The sequence below is a fragment of the Armigeres subalbatus genome, chromosome 3, assembly GCF_024139115.2.
Source record: "Armigeres subalbatus isolate Guangzhou_Male chromosome 3, GZ_Asu_2, whole genome shotgun sequence".
Classification (NCBI taxonomy): Eukaryota; Metazoa; Arthropoda; class Insecta; order Diptera; family Culicidae; genus Armigeres; species Armigeres subalbatus.
This window is the reverse complement of record NC_085141.1, coordinates 288,958,400-288,981,827: the sequence shown is the minus strand read 5'-3', so window position 1 is coordinate 288,981,827 and position 23,428 is coordinate 288,958,400. Positions and strand designations below refer to the sequence as shown.

The 23,428-nt window shown below is 40.5% G+C and overlaps 1 protein-coding gene across 3 annotated transcripts in view; it reads right to left on the bottom strand.

Moving 5' to 3' along the window:
• Positions 1-23,428, bottom strand: part of LOC134224755 (fatty acyl-CoA reductase wat-like) — a 212,264-nt gene that overhangs the window by 5,755 nt on the left and 183,081 nt on the right. For all 3 annotated transcript variants that reach the window (XM_062704311.1, XM_062704309.1, XM_062704312.1), the window contains 2 exons: positions 7,506-7,704; positions 7,188-7,439 (listed from right to left, as the gene is read on the bottom strand). In XM_062704311.1, the coding sequence (XP_062560295.1) occupies positions 7,188-7,439; positions 7,506-7,704 (451 nt within the window). The remainder of the gene's footprint in view (positions 1-7,187; positions 7,440-7,505; positions 7,705-23,428) is intronic.

Here is a 23,428-nt window from a genome sequence, read left to right as displayed (position 1 = left end):
CTTAGAACACCAAGGCACGCTCTTGGCTCATGTTTTGTTCAGGATGCATCTTTGGTGCCGACAACCGATCACCTTTTTCGAAACGGCATAAAATCAACGTCTAACAAAATTTATAATAAAAATTGTTCAATAGGTGAAATAAAACAAATCTCTCCACTAGTTATTAGCTTATGCTTTTATGCTTCCATTGGTATGCAAATATCACCACATTGTGCAATTGAACGAAAGTTATCCAGTGCATAAGCCAGGGCACTAGACTAAAAACTGTGTCCCATCCCAAGACGTCGAGGACCCAAGGAGTATATAATAACCCTCTTAGCTAAGTCACTCCCAAAGATCAATCAATTATCACTTAATATTGCAATACGGAGCGGTTGGTACGAGATGTCCCCGTTATATGGCTTTAATGTGGAGTCAAGTTGGCACGGCAAAGGTTGGGTAAAGCGTACCATTGGTACTTCGCGTACCTGAAGGAATAAAATAGATTCCATCTCGCGGTGCTTAGCCTCTTACCCATCAACTCCTATCCCTACCTCCTCGTGGTGCTGGCCGGGATACGAGCAACCTTAGGGAAGATCGGGTAACCAACCTCGGTGGGAACTGTGGTCGTATGCTGACAGGGAAGGGAGGGGGGTTGGTTTTGGTCCCCTCCGGAGGTGCAAATCTTACTGAGTGTCTGTTCTCTATGTCAGGATCGGCTCACAACAGCGTCTGTTCTCCATGTTAGGGGTGGCTGATCATCGTTCGAGTGCCAGCGAGGGACTCTAAACTAAACTGTGCACACCATGTTGCATCGTGCATCGAGAAGATGTAGGTAGCGCAACCCTGGTAAGGTAGCCTACCGAAGATTCTACAGTTACCAAGAAAGGCAAAAGTAGACCAATCGGATTGATTCAACGGAAACAGACCCGGCAACGAATAAAGGACAACGATTGGAAAGTCAGATCTTGGAACGTGAGAACTTTGAATGAACCCGCACGTGTTGGGCTCTTGGCTCGTGAGCTGCAGAAGGTCGGCGTGAGTGTGGCAGCAATCCAGGAAATACGGTGGCCCAGAACAGGAGAACGTTAATTCCGGGCGGTGGAACACCCATAGCGAACACTTCATTCGAGTGCCACATCTACTACAGCGGCGGTGACGGAGCAGAACGAGGAATTGGCTTCATGGTGATCGGGAAGCAGATGAAGCGTGTTATCCGGTGGAATCCGATAAGCGACCGCATTTGAGTGTTGAGAATGAAGGGAAAATTCTTCAACTATAACCTGATCAGCATATATGTCCCAACGAACGATAAGCCTGATGACGTGAAGGATGAGTTCTATGAGAGCCTTGATAAGGCCTACGGAGAGTGCCCAACACACGATGAAAAGATTGTCATCGGGGGTGCAAATGCGCAGATCGGAAGAGAAAGTTTCCCTCGCCCTGTCATTGGTACGGAAAGCCTTTATAATTATCTGCGACTTGTGACCTTTGCTGCTGTTAAAGGGATGGCAATAAGCAGTACCTATTTCGCACGTAAGAATATCCGCAAACACACCTGGCAACATCTGAGTGGAGACACTTGCTCACAGATAGACCACGTGCTGGTCGACGGACGACATTTCTCGGATGTTATAGATGTAAGGTCCTTCAGAGGTCCGAACATCTACTCGAATCCCTACCTTGTAGTTGCAAAAATTCGGGCACGACTCTCCAGCGTCACGAATTCACGAAACAACAGAACGATGCGTTTCAATATCCAACGCTTGTCAGTTAAAGGAGTTGCTGAACAGTACCACCATAAGATGGACGAGCGGATAGGAGATGCCACCGGATCTGGCGACGTCAACAGATTGTGGGAAAATATCCACGAAGCTGTGACTACAACAGCGCAGGAAGTGTTAGGCACTGCACAGTGACGCCAACGAAATGGTTGGTTTGATGAGGAGTGCCAGCGAGTGACGGATGAGAAAAATGTTGCTAGTGGCTCGTACCCGTTCCAACAGAGAGCGGTACAGTGTAGCAAGGGAAGAAGAGAAACGAATCCACCGCAGAAAAAAAGGGAACACGAAGAGAGTGTGATAGCTGAAGCGCAGGAGAACATGGATAGAAACGATATGCAGAGGTTTTACGCAACTGTCAAAGGCGCGCGGCATAAGACTGCGCCAGTGCCCGCCATGAAGGTGTGTTAAGGAGCAGAATGGGCATAGTCGGCGACGGTCAAGCTGTGGAACCACCAACGCTGGACGGGGTTAAGAAGGCTCTAAACGAGCAGAAAAACAGTAAAGCTGCTGGGAAGGATGAGATCCCGGTCGAGTTGCTCAAACACGGAAGTGAGCAGCTGCATCAATCAATCCACCACATTTTCCAGAAAATATGGGAGGACGAAGAACTGCCTGCCGGCTGGTTGGATGGCCTCATATGCCCAATCTATAAGAAAGGGCACAGGGTAGAGTGTGCCAATTACATTGGGATCGCCCTTCTGAACTCTGAAATGAGCTGTGGCAGATAATGTCCGAACATGGTTTTACGGCGAAATTGATTAGACTGATACGTGCAACGCTGGATGGATCGAAATCAAGTATTCGGATTGCAGACGAAGTGTCAACCTCTTTTGTGACCTTAGACGAATTGAAGCAGGGTGATGCACTTTCGAATTTATTGTTCAACATTGCACGAAGGCGCTATTAGGAGACCTGGCGTGCAGAGGAACGGCACTATCATCACACGGTCGCATGTGCTCTTGGGTTTTGCGGACGACATCGACCTTATTGAAATCGATCACAGAGCAGTAGTGGAGGCTTTTGTCCCACTGAAGAGGGAGACGGCGAGGATAGGCTTAACCATTAACTCTATCAAGACAAAGTACATAGTGGCAGGTAGAGATAGCGAAAGACCTAGTGGTGCTGGTGCAGAGGTAGTGCTTGATGGGGATGTGTTTCAAGTTGTTGAAGAATTTGTTTATCTTGGAACGCTTGTGACATGTGACAATGACGTTTCCCGTGAAGTGAAAAGACGTATTGCTGCTGAAATTTGCTCTATACAAACTCTGATTCTACTGGTGGCCCTTTATGGACATGAAGCATGGACATTAAAAGAGATGGACCGGAGAGCTTTCGGGGTTTTCGAGCGAGAAGTGCTGCGTACAATACTCGGAGGGAAACTAGAAAAAGGTGTGTGGCGCCTCGCAGAAATGTTTAGAAAAGTTGGAAAAATTTGATTTTTCTTTTTTTTGAGACTTTTTTCGCTTAACCTACATGATTTTAGGTCTAGTTTTGTTGTGGGCATGCCAAATACCGTAAATATGAGTGCACAAACACTAAATCTTCTAAAAAAACTCGTGTTCAAAATTTGATATCAATCGGACGCGGTTTTGTGGAATTTTTCAGTTGTTTGAAACCGCTTTACTACCAATACCAATGTATACACAGTTTGAATTTCCAGAAATCAAAATAATAGGATTTTTTGATAAATGCATTGAAAATGGTAAGATGGCTTTATTTGCTCCTTCTTAAGGAAGTAGCACAGACTGAAGCGTGTCAATTATCGAGAATAAACTCTCCTTATTTCGCCAACTAAGCCGGTTTTCGTGAGACCAAATGATTACCCTAAGATGAATCCTTGATAAATTCTAAGACAAATCCTCGGAACACAACTGGTACAATACAACTATTCAATGATTTTAAGGCAGAATGCGACTCAGTGAAGCAAAATGAATTATATTAAACAGTGGTAGAACACGGTTTTTCGGTGGTACTCTGGAAGGATCGAAATTATGTGTCGGAAATTTCTTAAAGGTTAATTTATAGGATTTTAAATGCTTCCAAAATCAGGAACAGTCATTATCAAAGCTTTACAAATAAACAAAGAAAACTGTGGAGTTGCATTTGTTTTTCAACTCCATTTAATTCCACCACCTCGTAATACTTTTACATATACGTATTTCGACCTCAACTGTAAGGTCGTCTTCTTCAGTGTCTCGTACTTGTTTCGAGTCATGTACGAGTTACTGAAAATGACCTTACAGCAAATTTAAATTTCATTGCTAAGAGAGTATAACTAATAAATCAGGCTGTGCGTTACATGTAATTAAACTCGATTCTGTTCTGTTTGCGGGCACAAGTCGAAACAAGAAAGTCTATGCAAATGTTGATGGCACGAGACTCTAACACAGTAAATAAACAGTCTTCGGTGGTGGATAAAAATGTCAAAATGGCACCGTACATTTTTTTTGGCAAACTGTATGGGTTGGTTCGGTACCCCATAGATTCAAGATCTATGGTTCAACCTCCGCCATGGATACAGTTATCGAAGAATAAACAAGTTGTGTGACCCCTTCTTGGTATATGTTTGTATTCCAGATACTTCTTGTTGTTGTCGGGGGCTCCAGGTTGTCAACAAACTCCATAGAGTCAAGGTATGTGGATCGACCACCATAATAGAGGCAGTTTTTGAAGAACAAACAAGTTGTGTGACTCCTTCTTGGAATATGTTTGCATTCCAAGTAGTTCTTGTTGTTGTCGTGAGTTCAAGGTAATCTACGAACTCCATAAAGTCAAGGACTACGCATCAACCCCCGTAATGAGGACAGTTATCGGAGAATGCACAAGTTGTTTGACCCTTCTAGGTATATGTTTGCATTCCAAGTAGTTCTTGTTGTTGTCATTTGTTCCAGGTAGTCTACAAACTCCATAGAGTCAAGGTGTGTGGATCCATCTCCTTAATAGTGGCAGTTATTGAAAAATAAACTACACAGTATCAATTTTCCTGTAAATTTACGTTCATTTTCATGCACATATTTGGAGCATGAAAATAAACGCAAAAATGATCCTATGCAATGGACGCATGCTATTCTATTTACCACAAAGGCCTTGTACTACTTTTCATACAAGCCGAAAAATCGCCGGTTACGAGTGTAGATTTTAAGGCCAATTCCAGGGTTTTTTTTTTGGATGACCATGAACGTACAGGCTTGCCAAAAACTCCTTGCCGAGTAGAAAATGAGCAAGAGTTTTTTTGAGGAGCAGAAATAAGCATCAAAACTCACAACATTGTGCATCATTAAACCCGAGCTTGTGCATCGCAAAACAAGAGCGAGTCTATCTGTTCATCTTTTTCTTGTAATGCGTCACTCACTTACACTCACACTCAAAACAGCCTCCAAGATTTTTTTCACATACAAAGCGTCGCTCCGGAGGCTCAATGAGTGCTCTTTCGCCCGACGCCTCACTCACATGTGTTTTTATTTTGCTTTTCCTCACTCTGTTTTTTTGCACCTCTGCTTTTTTACGCTTTCACTCAATTGTGAGGATGCGAAGGCAGCATTTTGCTGATGATTTTATTTGACTCTAGCGAAAAGTTTTGTCAAGCCTGTGAACATATGCAATGGTTGCGTTCTATACTTTGTATCACAAAACACAGGTCCAAGCTCCAGGAGATTCTTAAAAAACTTTAAATAGGGGAACAGACGGCTTTGGCAGGTTTTGTTCTATTATTGGCAGGGGGGTTTTTGTCGACCGAATTTTATGAAATTTGGCCACAATATTCTTTGATATGCAAAGAATGTTTGGGCCAAATTTGAGCATAATCAGTCATAAAAACCCCCTGCCAATAATAGAACAAAACCTGCCAAAGCCGTCATTACCCCTACTTGAAAATCTTACGTCTCAAAATGCGTTGTCAAGGATCTGGACCACTTATGACTTCTTGATTTCATTGCGTACCAAGAACATCTTAAGGCCTCAGCACTCAAATAATTGGACGACCATGATAACGAAAACAATTCGGACGACCCTAATACTGGAATTGGTAAAAGAAACGTCTTAAGACTAAAAGTAAGTTAAATATTAAACTTTGCTTAACTAAAAGATTGCAAACTTTTTTTACGCTCCAAATTCCAAATAGCGCTCCCTCTTTTTACGCGCAAAATTCCAAATAACGCTCCTTATTTTTACGCTTTGATTCAATTTACGCTTCCTCGTTTTGGGCGCAAAAAGAGGTTTTGCAGTATTGTATTAGCACATCATCAGTTGTTAATTGAAATCTTTTCTATGCCCGCCATTGTATGAGTATGTATATAATGGATATGCTATGCCCAGAGTGTCGAGAAAGCTTCCATCCCGAAAACATCCTAGACCGGACAGAGAATCGAACTCTCCATCTCCGGATTGGCAATCCTACGCCTTTGCTCGCAATCTTTTCATATCTCACATTTTTTGTAAAAAATCTTGGCAAATACAACTCTGCTACAAAATACAAAAAACGTAAGTTATAGGATATTATGAAATGTAAGCTTTCCCAGCAGATACTGTATTAAAACAATATCTTTTTTTTTTGTCTTTATTATCGACACTTTCAGCCCGAGGCTGGCTCGTCTCGTAATATCAAATTGTTAGATTTCAATACAATGGTTGAATCAAAATCTTCCGACATTATGCATGCCAATGTTTAATACAGCTTCAGAAAGGTTCTTCTACAGAACTGTATGAAAATCTGCCTTCTTCTAGCTAAGTGTAGATGGTTTCCTGGATGAAGCTCATGAACATTATCAGGACGAAATATCTACCACAAATAATGTTTATTTTTTCTAAAATTTCAACAACCGAGTTCCAATGGTACAATCTGGATTTAGTTTCTACAGATTTGTTTAAACTCTTGAACATTTCAGAATACTAAAGGTTTAAGTTCAGTTCTTCTTCTTCATCTAATTGGTATTACATCCCCCTCTGGGACATTGCCGCCTCACTTCTTAGTGTTCATTCAGCACTTCCACAGATATTAACTGTGAGGTTTCTTTGCCAAGTTACCATTTTTGCATTCGTATATCATGAGGCTGTCCAGGGAAGTCGACACAATTTCTAATCCGAAAACTGCCTAGACCTGCACCGGGAATCGAACCCAGCCACCCTCAGCATGGTCTTGCTTTATAGCCGCGCATGTCACCTCTAGGCTAAGGAGGGCCCCAAGATCAGTTAGAAAATCTTTAAAAAAGCCATATAGATGACCAGCACTAACATGTTCGAAATGACATACAGGGGTTATAGATTTTGAATCATTGTGGTGGAAAGTATCAGAAGAGAACTGGTATTAAACGCTGGTTTGTAGTGCCTTTAGCCCTTTTAGATGTCTCAGCTTTAAAACCATCGTATCCCAATTCCCAGTGGATCAGAACGCCACTTATCGCATCTTGTCATATTCCGACGTCTTACCTTGGCTTCCGTCCGATGAAGAGCGCTATGACGTCGAAGAATATCGCTGGGGCGTAGTGCAGGAACAGTAACCACAGGTAGTGCATGAATTTGTTCGGGTTGTTCGTGTAGCAGAGGTACCAGATCGACTTCAGGGTGGGGTACATCGAGCCGAATTTGATCGTCGTGTAGGTGAAATCGCCCCACGTGATGCAGTTGGTTGGTTCTGTGCAGAAGTTGTACACCGGGACCTCCGGTTCCGGCATGATTTCACTGGTAAAGAATAGGAGAGGTCATTTGTCGGGTTATCCAGAAAATCAAAATGGAGAAGAGACTCACGTTCGAAACCGTTCGGCGATGTCCCATGCAGCCGAGATGATACCGTTGACGCACAGATCCACTGGAACCATGTTGGCAACCTTGGTTGGGTCCGCTCGGAGCGTTCGGAGCACTCCAGTGCCTGCACCGGCAATCACTCCCGTTGGTCCATAGAAGTTATCGATCCATCCCGGTACCGGCTCTTGATAGGTGGCGATGACTGTAAAAGGAGAGAGACAAAACGAAAAAATTTCATTATTAATGACACGATGACCTAATTGGTGGAACAACTTTCGATAAAAATTCGCTTTCTGTACGCGTATTGCCACCGCACCGTGGCCCGGCGGCCTGACCATACTATCAGCCAGCTGTCGTCCCATCATCGCCATCGGCAAAATCAAGCTTGTGGGAGGGACGCTCGGATCACGTTTCACGCCGAAGGCGAGGAGGACGACACTCACGCGCACGCTATTTATTTTCAATTAATGGTGTTGTAGCACATTCCGAATAAGTAGCAAAAAAGCGATGAAAACCATATAATGGTTATAAATGCACGATATTCACGACTTGATGCGGAGTAGTTCCGAAACGAATTTTGTTTATCAACCTCGGTCGTTAGTCAAATTGCAGTAGATTCACAATCTAACATCGTATGCGATCGAGCATATTAAATATTGATAACATTTGTAAAAACTTCGTGAGTGTAAACAAGTTAATATTTTCAAAAAGAAATGCTACACAACACTCAAGTAACTTTCAACGTCCGCCATTATTATGCAGACCGCGTGGCCTCATCACGGTACAATTTGGGCACTCTGTGCTCCTCCCGCGGTTGGAAGTTGCATTCAGGAGACCCCGCCGCGCGGCTCTGCCTTCGAAGCACGTCCACTGTCGAAATCCCTATGGGCGTTTGAGGAACGTTCAGCCCCTCGGACCGACCGGGCGGAGGCCGTTGCCTGATGACTTTGGCGCACACGCGGGACGTGTGTGACCATGCTTGGTGCGGAGCGTTGGGGCCCATTGCCGTTGCCATTGTAAACTTGACTATCAGTTCTGCTGGCTGGTTGCACGCTTTGCGCGAATTTACGACTTTCGGATGTTTGTGCGCGTGGAATGGCGAGTGGTAGCGGAGATAGCTTAGTTAGCGATAGAGCGAAACTAAATGTAGTGTAACAAAATGCTGCTGATAATGTAAATCGCCGCACGGTTGGTCGTGACAATTTCTAATGATGAACGCGATTTGACTACGGAAGTGGAGGAGAAGAAGACTAGAAGAGGATTCATATTTTTACTTTTGCCGAACATTGTATACCTTTTTTTTTAGAAAATTCAAGAAGAGTTTTTAGAAATTAGCGGCTTAAGTATGATGTATTTACACACACGATTTTTCACTTGTTGCGTTCAAGTGACGACATTAATGATGCCAATATCATCTATAAAGCCAAGATGAATGTAAGACTTGGACTTGTTAATGATGGTTCCACTTGTTTGCACACCGGATCGTCGACATAGACTGTGTTTCCGGAATAGACCAAGCATTTGCCAAAATTAAACATGTGGTCTGTTTTAACTCGTCCTTCTTGAAAACAGCTTTGGTACCATAGAGTATCAAGAATGATACGGAGTGTGGATACTTTAAAAGGATTTTGAATACCTAAATCTCATTTGAACGTAAATCCATCCACTGCGTACACAAAAAAAAACCCAGATCAATCCACCTAGCGTTGGTGGTGCCTTTCTCGCGCATTAAAAAAAATAATAAAAACACATAAGAGAGGTCGAAATAGCACTTTAGGGGGATAGATTTTACTTTTTACATCAATTCATATGCATTTGCGGTCATTTGAATGCATTGCTGCAATCTTTGAAAAAATTTTTTTTTTCGTTTTTGAAAAAAAAATTCCCAAGGGGGGGACCCTTGGCAGAAAAACAATGTTTTTTCAATAACTTTGGAACGCAATGACCGATCGGGCCAATTTTCAATAGGAAACAACTAGACCGCAATCCGCGTCGACTACAACTTGTTGCGAGCAAATCTGATAATGCTAAGTACCAAAAAGTGTGTCTCACATTTTTGTACACACCACACACATACAGACATCTTCTCAATTCGTCGAACTGAGTCGATTGGTATATAACACTATGGGTCTCCGAGCCTTCTATCAAAAGTTCGGTTTTGGAGTGATCCTATAGCCTTTACGTATACTTTGTATACGAGAAAGGCAAAACAAATCTTGCAATCTATATAATAAAAATGAAATGGTCTGTGTTCGTATCCGCATAACTCGAAAACGGCTGGATGGATTTTCTTCATTCCTTCGGCAAATATGTTCGTTATTGTTTCCGATGGGTTTATATGATATTTCCTCATGCAAAAGTCACGTGTAAGGTTGAGTAAATCTTGAAAAACTTAAATTAAAAATCGTATGGAAACTTCACATGAACAGCTCAGAACGCGCATTTTCGCCTATTATGCAGGACAACGTCTGCCGGGTTGACTAGTTATTGTATAAAATCTTGACATTTACAATTCTGCAAGGTTTTAATACAACAAATGTAAGCTTTTTCTACAGATTCTATATTTAAAAAATACAATATTGTTAGATAGGGGCCCTTTTAGCCTAGCGGGAAGATGCGCGGCTACAAGACCATGCTGAGGATGGCTGGATTCGATTCCCGTTGCCGGTGGCATAAATGTATCATCGATGTTAGCCTCATGATATACGAATGCAAAAATGGTAACTTAATAACTTAATAAATGTGGAAGTGCTGAATGAACACCAAACAGCGAGGCGACAATGTCCCAGTGGGGGATGTAATGCCAATAAGAAGAAGAAGTCGAAATTTTATGGAGAACAATCCCCACGGAATTCAAATTTTTCGGCTTTGCTGCGTTGCATCATGCGTGGGATAATTTAAATGACTGTCATGCGTTACTTCAATATTGAATAGTGTGCCCTTGAAAACGCGAGTACTTTCAAATTTGGATTCCGTGAGGATTGTCCTTAAGGTTCTTATGCAGAACTGCTTTAAAATCTTCCATCCGCTGGTTGGGTGTACGGTTTAAATCAAGGAAAAATCCGTTCCAGAAAATTCCGGGTTGAATTTTTTCACATTTTTAGAAAGTTTCAACTTTCTTGTGGGGATTGTGGGGACAACGGGTAACAATATATTCCGTTAAACCACAGGATCGATGGGTGCACGAGGCAGCCGAAGGCGGAAGGGCGGAGTACCGTGGTAGGTATGAACTCGATGTGCTTTACTACAGGTGTGGGCCAAACCCTAAAGTAGTATTTGTTCAACGAAAATTCTCTCTTTTGAGAGAGAAACTCTCAGCTGGGTTACCGAAGATGGCCGAAGGCGACCGAATGTGACGTCACGTCTGGCATACTCAGTACAATTTTTATAACAGACGTGACGTTTCATTCCGCCCACCCACTGTGGCAATATTTACATTATTTTTCGACTACTACAGACATAGAGGACTTTGGCCCACACCTTTACTGAAGCACATCGGTATGAACTATTCAGGGGATAAAGAAGAGACGAAGCGAGAGAAGGAAAGAACAGCACAGAAAATCAAGAAAGAGTAGCCTCCGCTTCCCCATATGGGGAAGCAGTATTAGTATTCTACCTGAAGGAAGACCATACAGTTGACATATCAACTATGCCGAAGTGCTTTTAAACTCGTTGGACAAAAATGCATACGGGAGGTGGGAGTAAAACGGTCAGGGTAGGTAAAACGAACAGGGGGACCCGTTTAAGCTAAATCGTTACAAATTTGACACTCTATCAAGTGGATCTTATTGCTTGTTCCAAGGATGTTAACGATCATTCATTAATTTGCGTTCGATCATTTAGTAGTTTGTCAATAACACATTCCAGAAGCTGAATTTCAAAATATGTTGTATGGTGGACTTCTAGTGCGAAGGTTTTTCTACAACTTTGCCTAATGGTTCGTTATTAGAATTCAACTGATAACGGAGTTAGAGCGCTAGTTGCAGTAACTTAAACTAAATGATTGGAATTTTGTTATCATTTAGTCTAAGTTACTGAAACTATAGCTATAACTCCGTTACTAGTGGAATTCAAACAACGAATTATTAGGCAGAGTTGTAGAAAAACCTTTGCACTAGAAGTCCACCATACAACATATTTTGAAATTCAGCTTCTGGAATGTGTTATTGACAAACTACTAAATGATCGAACGCAAATTAATGAATGATCGTTAACATCCTTGCTTGTTACAAATCACAAATTACGACATGTAGTATAACATTAAAATAATGGGAACTATTCTGTTTATTAATGATTTAATGTAAACTATGTCTGGAATTCCGTGCGTGCAGTATTTATGCTTCTAAAACAGAAATCTGCGAGGTTTTTCCGCGTGATCCTCAGGGATTTCAACCTTAGTCTATTCAAAAATTATGTACGGGTTAAAACTCACGTAAGTGGTTTAGGTCCCCAATATTACATCGTTTTCCATGTCAAAATGACGTGATTCCGAATTGAATTGTCACGTTTATCAATTATAAAAAATGAATTTTCCATAAAGAAATCAAAATGTTCCACGGAATAAAATACAAAATTTCCATAAATAAATATTAGCAATAAACAATTAGGCCGTTTAGGATATTCGGATGATGAAACAGGATATTTATATCACTCGGATAGGGATTTCACTTGGCTTTATTTCACTTCACACAGCCTGTCACAAACCACCCACTCGCTCTCGGTGTCGGAAACTAACTGCCTCCTCATCATCTATATCAGTGCCTACTTTGATCTCTGATACTATTAGGGCAAGACCCTACAACCCCCCTTAACCTTTATTTGCTTAATATGGGATAAAATCTTTAAATCTACTTGGTTCTACTCTAGTACGTTTATCGCGATTTCCTTGACTTTCCTCTGTTTTCTTCTCCGCTGATGCAATCTTTTTTAAATGAGCTACGTTACGCCTATTTTCCTTCCCTGATTCAACGGATTCAACAGTTACATCCCCTCCTACTTTCCTTATGGCTTTGTACTCTTCTGCTGAGAAATCTGTATCCAACTTGTTATTCTTCTTCTTTCTTTTCATTTTGACTCTGTCACCAGTTTGGATGTCACTTTCGTTCGCCTTTCGTTTCGAATCCGCATACACCTTCCCTTTCTCCTTCATAAATCACGTCATCCAGGTACCAGTATGTCCCTGCGCAGCCTGAGAGTATTTCCTCCATTATTCTTTGGAATATCTCGAGTTGTGACAAGTCCAAACGGGAATCGTTTGATTCTGAATAATCCTTTGTTAGTGATAAAAGTTGTCACATCTCGAGAATCTTCATCCAGCTCAATCTGGTGAAACGCTTCACGGATATCTAGTTTGCTCCATATATTTCCCTTGCCCAATCTTGCTAGATACTCATCTACTACTGGCATTGGAAAGTGCTCCCGAACTACCGCTTCATTGACACTTCTCAGGTCCAAACAAATCCTAGGTTCCCCTGAGGCTTGTCCCACTAGGGGAAAGTGGGGCAAGATGGCCATACTAAGCGGTAACCATTGTAAAATAGTGACACTGCTTCAAATTCTGCTGATTTCTCCATGAAACACCTTTATGATGACCCGTCTTTGACATAAGTATCAATAAACACCGATTAATAAAGTTTCAGTATCTTATAAACTGGTTTTAAAAAGGCTGATTTTATGATGCCTATATTTACCTTATGGGGCAATATGACCACCCCCTCGGGGCAAGACGAGCCTGGACCAATAACTATATCAAAAGTGTGCTAAATTTATTTAGAATCCCCTACACATTTCTTGCACTTCTATGGACTATGTTCAAATGATGCTTCGTTTAAAAATGTCGTATTTCATGTTGATTTCTTGACAACTGGCACTACGAGAATATCAGAATTTGCCTAAAACTAATTTCTACTGTTAAAACCATATCCTTTGTTTTAAATCATCTCTGATTCACGCAGAAACTATTTTGATCATTTTTTAAATGCATTTAAGTGTTAGGCGACTCTTAATCCTGGAGATGACCTTGTTCCTATACAGTTGGCAATGCCGCCCCAAGCCGACGTATATCCAAAGATTTATATCCTATCAAACCTAATTACTGTGAATCTCCTCAAATTATTATTGTATATATGCTATAGTTATATAAAAGCTTCGGTAAATATCAATTTGTCCTGAAAAATGAGTAATTTAGGCTTCAATTGTTAAATTATGTAACTAGAAAATTATAAGAAAATTCGAATTTCAACTAAACCATCTTCAAATCAATATTACAAGAACAAGTGAGGTTGTTAAAGTGCATTTTTCAGTTGTATAGCCCTTTTACATTATTGTGAACCATCCCTTGTAATAATAATGTGAATATAATGGTCACTTAAGGCATAATTAACGTTGGCTGTCTTGCCCCATATGGCCATCTTACCCCACTTTCCCCTATCACTAAAGGAGAAACCCAAGTGGCCGGACCTTGTTTGACTTCGATGATGTCGCGCTTTAGTAAATCTTCCAGCTTTCGATTTACTGCTTCCTCCATTGGTATTGGTACCCTACGTAGTGGCTGAAATACCGGCCGTGCCTCTGGATTCAATGTGATATACGCTTTGACACCATTAATTTTACTGAACGGCTTACTTTCTGCCCTCACGTTGTTGACCTCTATTCCGAATTTCAACATTCCCAGCTTTTTAGCAGTCGCAATACTTAAGATATCTTTCTGTCCTCCTTTAACGACGAAAAACTCCGCCATAGCCTTTCTACGTCCAAGTGATACTTCAGCCTTGAACGTACCAACCACATCAAGGGGCTTATCGCTTCCGTACCCTTTTCAAAACACGTGACGATGCCTCTGTCGAAGCCAATACCGTCACCTTCATCCTCTTTAGAATCTCCCATGTTTCCAGCCGAATCAGGTTTTCCTCGGCACCAGAGTCAATCAAAACGTTCACCGCAACACCTCCAATAGTTCCACTCAATACATTGCTGTCATTTCCTCCATAGAATGCGTAATATACTTTCGTTTGTGCTGGAATGGTCTCCTTCTCTTCCGTACTCTCCTCTTTATTCGATGTTGTCCCATTTTCGACATTGTAGATCCTTCCTGGTTTCCTTGTAGTTCCTGATGTTGGTTTCTGACGCTTATAGACAGATTCGAAATGACCCAACTCACGACATCGACGACACATTCGACCACGTGCTGGACAGTCCTGTGATTTAGCTGAATGTCCCACCTTTCCATAAGAACTGCAAAGTGTCGTCAAAAAAGTTGTCCTGGCCGTTTACGCTTATATGATGTCCCGGATGGTTGTCCACGATACGTTCTACGGTCGATTTCTGGGACCCTCTCCTGTGCTGGTCTAGATGGTTCTGCTCTCAGTACTTCATATACAGCTCGAGTTGCCTTTTCACCGTCCTTTAGCTCCTTCATCTGTTGATCCGTATCTTCAATTGTTGCAGCAATTTTCTCAATTTCACTGATGGTACGATCTCGCTTGAGTATAGACTTTCGGAGCTCATCGGAACGGCAATTCCCCACTATGACATCGATGAGATAAATTGTGACCTCCGCTGAATGCTTATCGAAACCACAATTCAATGCCTGTAGCGCACGCGTATGACATAGTGCGAAAACTTTTCGTTTTCTTCTTGCTTTAACTTGCGGAGCTTTCGACGCTCAATCACATCCTGTCTACCTGCTTGAAAGTACGCATCCAGTAGTTCGATCGCCAAATCATACACCTTTGGCTCTAATGCTACCAATGGTGTTTTAGCATGCCCAGGGAAACTACGGAAAATTCTCTGCAGCTCGACCCCACCCAAATGAAGCAGTTTGGCTCGTTTCATTTTCTGGTCATTTATACCGTAGGCTTCGAAATAACACTCCAGAGACCACTTCCAAGCCTCCCATTCTCGAGAAAGTTTGTTTTTATCGATAATTTCACAGCGGAACGCAGGTATTTGACGCGCTTCTTCCATCTGTAACAGTATTATACACAAAAATTTCCACTATGTTACATATGTATCATCTACTCTTTATTTGAAACATGTGGTCGACCTTCAACTGGAAAATCAAAACTTCGTATTGCGCTATTCTTGTTTTATGTTATATGAAATGGTATCGGATGATGACTACTACAATAGATTCTTAATACTGTTTTTTTTTTCAGAAATCGTTTATATATTGTGTCTCAGGTATAACTGGGTAATGAAATTGCAATGAAGAAAACCAAAAACTTTATTTTCAAAGTCCCATTTAATCTCTAAATCCTTGATATAAGCCCACAGATGGTTCTTGAAACCTGTCCGAAATATAGTTGTTGCTTTGGAAATAGTCTTTGAAACGGCTTACTCCAATCCAATGACTGAAATGTGATAAACAAAAAACAGACTGAAAACATTGCTTCATTAGAAAAGTTAGCAAACCCCAATCGTAGTCTTTATGTTTCACAACAGTTATTTTTTTTTCTAAAACGGTACTAGTCTTTTATATATGCTTAGAACGCTACTGGTTCCATATTCCAAGCACGCTACTTGTTCTCAATCTTCTTAATGCCAAAATTTGTTTATTCCAAGAACGCTACTGGTTCGAAATACTTTTTTTTCCTCCTAGTTCCAAATCCTTAGAACGTCTCTGGTTCTATATTTCTAGAACGCTACTGGTTCTATATTCCAAGAACGTGATTTGTTCTCATTCCTCTTTATGCCAAAAAATGTTTACTGCTAGAACGCTACTGGTTCCAAACATTTTTTTTCAACACTCCTTAGAACGATACTGGTTCTTAATCCTCTGTTTCATATTTCTAGAACGCTACTGGTTCTGAATACGTATAATACTAAAATACTTAGAACGCTACTGGTTCTAAATCCTTAAAACGCTACTGGTTCTAAATCCTTAGAACGCTACTGGTTCTAAATCCTTAGAACGCTACTGGTTCTAAATCCTTAGAACGCTACTGGTTCTAAATCCTTAGAACGCTACTGGTTCTAAATCCTTAGAACGCTACTGGTTCTAAATCCTTAGAACGCTACTGGTTCTAAATGCTTAGAACGCTACTGGTTCTAAATCCTTAGAACGCTACTGGTTCTTAATCCTTAGAACGCTACTGGTTCTAAATGCTTAGAACGCTACTGGTTCTAAATCCTTAGAACGCTACTGGTTCTTAATCCTTAGAACGCTACTGGTTCTAAATCCTTAGAACGCTACTGGTTCTAAATCCTTAGAACACTAAATGTTCTTCGAAGCTTAAGAAGAAAAAAAAAACAACTTGTTTAAAACTTTATTTATCAATTTATAATTTATTCAATGTCCTTTTATACTCATTTTATTTACAGTAGGAGTAGATACATGTACTAACTACGATTTTCATAGGAGTATGATTATTATATTATTACACACTTGATCAATTATTCAATTAGAATCTTTCGTATATTATTCCATAGAATGCCATATCTAATAATCCTTCAATAATCTTTATTATCATCCAAATAATAAATTCGCCATACCTCAACTTCTTGCTTTTTTCATTCATTTGATGACACACAGCAATCCTCAAATCACTTACCTTTTTTTTTAACTCACCTAACGGTCTTACATGTAAACACATACAAACATAAACCTTTTATTTGAGCTCCCGCTGTTTCTCAATGAAACGTGTACGTATTTGCCTAGCTGGACTGGAGTTCCCTCACACGCAAAAGTTCGTGCACCATATTGAACGTACCAGCTTCTCAACATGTGGTTAGAGCAGCGTCGGTACGTATATGCCATCACCGCGACCGTCCTGCTATTTTCCCAATCACTCACTCTCCATAGAACCGTCACCGTCATGGTATCTCACTAACAAACAGAATAAAGATTATCGCGCGCACCCCGCGCGCTAGTAACTGTCGCGTATTAAACATACGCATCGCAATGCATGGCAACCATGGAATAAAGAAAGCTCTCTGAGTGGAACGAATACGCGAGAGAGGCATACCAATTTTAAATTTGAACTTTGTTGATTTTATCAAAGCATGCCGTGCAGTAACACGTGTCGCTATGGTAACATCAGAATTCCGTTGTAGCAAAACGTGTCGTTATGGAAACGATTTAATAATTCATAAAACGAACTGATTTCATCGGGAATTATATTCCATAGGCATATTCCAATGCTAGTCGAAAAATAAATTGTTACACTTAGTTAAGCACACAGAAAATGCAATGTACTAATGCTTTACGATACGAAAAGATGTTGATTTCCAATTTTGTAATTCATTAGCGCATCATCCGATTTACCATTAATATACACACTTCTTTCTCTGTGTCTTTCTTCACATTTCATTTTTTTTTTCATTATTTAAACGAATTTACTCCTTACCGTTATCCTCGTCGCCAATTGTAGGATATTCGGATGATGAAACAGGATATTTATATCACTCGGATAGGGATTTCACTTGGCTTTATTTCACTTCACACAGCCTGTCACAAACCACCCACTCGCTCTCGGTGTCGGAAACTAACTGCCTCCTCATCATCTATATCAGTGCCTACTTTGATCTCTGATACTATTAGGGCAAGACCCTACAGGCCGTTACAAATATATAATCAACATTATGTCCTACTGGTCTCCGAAAGGTCAAAGGGGGGGATGGGATAATAAAAAATAAATATTTGTTACGTGCGAAAGTATTATGCAGAACCCCTGTTTTGTTTCCGTGTTGTAAATATATAAAAAAAATCTGTTCTTAAATATTTGTATCGGCCTTACAAAATTCTACATTTTTTTTTCATAAAAGAAGTTTCCATAAAAAATACCAAAAAGCGAAAGAATTTATAAAATTTTCTATGAAATTGCTTTTTATATTTCCTTATGGAAATTTTCATATTTTTTTTATTGCTCTTTATTGATTTTTTCACGGAAAGTTTAATTTTTTTTCATTTTGTGGAAAAAAAATATTTTAGGGAAAATTTTGTAATTGTTTATTGCTAATATGTATTGATTTATTTATGGAAATTTTGTATTTTTTCCGTGGAACACTTTGATTTCTTTATGGGATATTCTTCTTCTAAAATAGCAATTTTTGCTTTTAAAAGTGCTAATTTATTTTTGTTTTGTGGACAATTCCTAATTTTTTTGGTAATTTTATATTTATTTATTGCTTATACTCTGATTTATTTATTGGCAATTTCCTATTTTTTGTGGAAAATTTCATATTTTGTTTAGTCCCCTTGAATTCCGCCTGGTACTGCTCGACGAGCTCTCTTGCAATTCGTGGAAGTCGACGGCATAAAGTTTGGGAGAGTACGAACACAGATAACAGATATTGAGGCTGGCATCCGATACGTGTGTAAACATCCGCAACCGTTAATTCGAATGTATTTTAAATTGGGACCGCGTTTGGCAATCGATTGAAGATGGCGCAAGGATCATTGTTATTGAAAACGCAGCCCAAATGCAGCTGTCAAATGCATTGGCTGCGTTCGACGGTTGTTTATCAGCTGCGTCCGTATGTACTGCCGCAATCAGTTGAGTAGATGGCACTAGTGGGCCAACGTATATTAATTCAAAAGTTTACACAGGATTTTCAATAAAATTTGTTCTAGCCTAAATATCTGTTATCTGTGGTACGAATGTGATTGCGCGGTAGTTGCTACAATCCAGTTTATCGCTCTTTTTGTAGATGTGACACATAGGGGAGATACGTATGAAATGCGCCGGTTGGGTAAAATGCAAAAACAAAAAAAAACATTGTCAAAAACTCTGTGTTTAAATTTTAAAAAATAAAAAGTTTTTTTTGGCTCTTTTCTGATACAATTTCGGTGTTCACGTCAACAATGCTTTTTCTTCATATTCAAAAAAATATTTTCTCTTTTTCTCCTAGTCCAAAATATTGACTACCTTAAAGACCAATTATCAATCGGCTAATGAGCATTGGGCGGCAAATTTTGTTTGGAAATTTCACAGCATGCTGTGAGATATTCGTCCCTATACCGTCTATATTGATGAGCATCTGGTCAAAACAAACACGACATCGACGACGAAGCTGCCTATACTGAATGTCGACGCAAGTGATAGTAAATTGAAGATTCCTGTCCATGGACTTCGCTCAGTCGCTTTTGTAGCGATCAGCAACAGAAACGATGTGTGATGTTGCGACAATTTCAGAGTCGCCTCAAGTTCAAGTGATTGGTTTGTGAATGCCAAAATTACCGACGTTTTCATATGCAGCTGCTAGCAGAGAGGCAGTTCAATCAGATATAACTGGAGCAGTTTATTAATAAGCTGATCGGACGATGATCGGTTGTCAGGGAGGGAGGAAGGGAGGGAGTCTGCCATCGACATCACGTGCTGCAATCCTTCACCTTCACTGTTGGCGAATATGTTTTGAAGAATTAGCGAGAAGTACATCCATAGTGATCCGCTACCGTATCGGTCAATAAAATCCTGCGGCAACACGGAGAAAGACAACCGGAGAATCTCCTCGTACAGACCGAATTTAACCATAATACTACTTCGAATGTACATCATTCTACTGATTCGGTTTTGAAAGGAATCTTTGGTTCATATTATTGAAAACAAATAAATGTTGGGCATTAATACGTTAGACATAATGGAAGTGATGCTAAAAGAACTTTTCGCAGCATGCCGGAATAGTCATCAAACGAAGAAAATGTTTAGTAGACAATCCCAAAGAGGTCGTAGGCTTCGTGGAAGGCAGCGTACAAGATGGTTTTTTGCTGTTGAAGAGAGCCTGGTGGTGTGGAACGGTTAGGGCACCTAAAAGTGAATGGCTCAGAGTAGTTCCAAGTGGAAAAGGATCCTCCATTCGGCGTAGGCTTATCGAGGAGGATGTTCTCTGACTTGAGCATTGAACCGATTGAACAGAAGTAAAATTGGCTTTTCGAGGTCCGCCGAACAGTTTCTACCGAAACATTTTGGTGGTGTGTTGTCTGTTCCGGATCCTTTCGTGTCGTCTAAACTAATTCATGATTTGCGAAACTTTATCGGGCTGTAAGTGAATGAGTGAGGAATAATGTTGGACTATGAGCAATGATTGCAGCCCTCGGTACTTGGTGTCGGCAACACATTGTTGAATACACTTTAAAAAAATATCGGGAACAAGTAAGCGACTTTCACGCTTGAGCCAACTCGAATCTCCCCAGAATTTAATTTAACGCTCGCCTGAATTCTGTTTCTGTAAACTGTTAGAGTTCGAGATGCAGGGCAGGTGTAGCAGTTTTGGCTATAGTTAGTGGTCACATCACTGCAAAGTCGATTTCCACGATATTCTTTCAACAAATACCTGATGCTTTGACGTTACATAATAGTTTAAGGATTCGAAAAACAAATAAATATTACAGTTTTCATGTAGAGTAGAGTGGGGCAAGAGTACGCACTTAGTTTTCAATCGATCATGTGGCCCTTATGAAGCAAGCTTCTGCATATCAAATCAGTGTCGATGATTCATATACTCTTCCTTTATGTTACCCAGTGGAAAAAATATTGAAATTATTGAAATTCGTTTTAGTAGAACCCTTATTGCAAGTCAAGTGAAAAACGCACTCTTACCCCACCGGTGGGGTAAAAGTGCGCATCGGGTGGGGTAAGAGTACGCATTTATCCAATCATGTGCTTTAAGTATATATTAACACAAATAAGAGTTAATAACATTTAATTGATGTTTAATGAGCATATATTAGGGAATGTTTAAAGATTACGTAACTCTTAAAGGGGGAGGGGGTCCTAAAAATGTGCACTTTCATACGGAAAACCATTGTTTTTTATATATACAAAAAACTACAGAGGTAAAAATATATATCAGGTTTCGCGTGGCGTATACAAAGGCATTTTCCTTAAAGAAAGTCCACCAATCACGTAACGTAAAATTTGGCTATTTCATCACCCCTCCCCCCCCCTATCTTACACTATTTGTGTGAATCCTCTAAAAATTATATGGATCGTCGCACATCTCACAACCCCTCCCAGCTAAACGTTGCGTAATTTATGAATGTTTCTTTTGATTAAATGAAATTATCATTTAGATGAAATTGTGTTTTCGTACTATGTTTAGGTGTACAACAAGTCCTAAAACAATTTCATTATTTCGCTTCAGTGCTTTGTTCGCTAAGTCCTTTCTAACACCAAATTACTTCAACTTATCCTAAAATTTGTGATAATTTCAAATTCTGTCCCTTTTAGTTGTGGATCTTTACGCTTTGGAAGAAGTCTTATTTCGGCCGGAGATACGGGTTTGACATCATAACTTGAAGATTCATATGCGTACTCTTGCCCCACCGGTTCCTGCGTACTTTTACCCCACAGTCCCAAAAATTATTCAAGTAATGGTTTTGACTTCTTGGAAAACCAACCGGATTGGTGTTCTGTACCATAAAGTACTCTATACAATAGGTTATCGAAATGGTATAATGTTCACCTGATTGAACGTATATATGGTAATGAAATACTAGTTGCGGAAATCCAATTGTTTTTAGCAAAATGACCAAAAAGTTATCTAACTCCATATCTCCCTTGTTGTTTATTCAAATCGTTTACAATTACACATGATAATAGTTGGCCAGAATACCTGTCAAACTGATGCAGTGCTGCTAGTTTATCTTTTTTTATTACTTCAAAAAATCGAAAACGTACTCTTACCCCACGCGCACTCTTGCCCCACTCTACTCTAAACTATTTGCAAAATATGGCAAAATATGTAAGTAACTTTGCAGACTCGAGGGCATTACTGATTATTTGTTTTAAATCTATAAAACTTCCAGAATCTAAACAATAAATTAACAAAAACAACAATAGGACACAATGTTGACATGGTATTAAACTCAAATGTATGTTTGTATAATATACATTAAACAGTTCAGAAAGCAGAAACATTGAAAAATTGGTGGCAATATAGTTGCCACTGCCCGGCAAGCGGGAAAACAGGCAACAACAAAAATAAATAACAGATTTTTTTAAAATCAGGTTTTACGTAAAACCAGTCAAATAAAGGCACGTTACATTTTTTGGTGAAGAGTCCTAGTCGGGAAACGCATTATAAGTGGAAACATTTTTTTTTTGCGCTTATGTTCCACAACACAATTTCGTCAAAAATCCAAAAACCAAATATACAGAAAGACAAATCTCGAGGGTGTCGAGGGTGGTCCGACAGTTCCGGTGAAGGAAACTTCCGCACTGATGGTGCCCTGACTACCGGCGGCTTTCGCAGGGGACGCTTTCGCGCATTGCGCCTACTTCGTCTTCGGGTTGTAGAGGTAGTCCGACGTTTCCGGTGGTGGATGACGTCCGCACTGGCGGTGCCCTACTACTGCCGTAATCTGAAAAAGTGACGTAACAGCCATTTTACAACTTGCATGTTTTCCATTTTTCTGTTAAAGAGCTCGATGAGTAGTACCCGTTAACACTATTTTTGGAAAATGGTGTATACGTCACTTTTTCAGATTACGGCAGTACATACCCGAAGCGCTTTCTTCTTCTTTCTTCAGCAGGTTGGCTGTTCGAGTGCCAAGGTCCAGTTCGCCGGCGCCTCGACGACCCGAGGCCAAACACTGCTCACTGGACTCACACTGGATTTTCCCCCGAGACTACGCTTATTCGCTGGTCACTTCTCCATCTACGCTGCAGCTCTGACAGTATTTGCGTCACGACTCTGCTGACCATATTCCACGTGCATTCTTCGTAACACATTCGCTCTGCGATGTTGTCCGCCCGTAGGGCAGGCATTCCTCTACGTACTTCCGCAAACCAAGGGCAATCGAATACCACTTGTTCAGGAGTCTCTTCGACATTCTCACACTCTGGGCATAGCGGTAAATTAGTATGTCCAAACCGATGTAAGTACTTCCGGAAGCATCCGTGACCCGACAGAAACTGCGTCAGGTGAAAGTTCACTTCACCATGCTTTCTGTTCATCCACACCGACAGGTTTGGGATGAGCCGGTG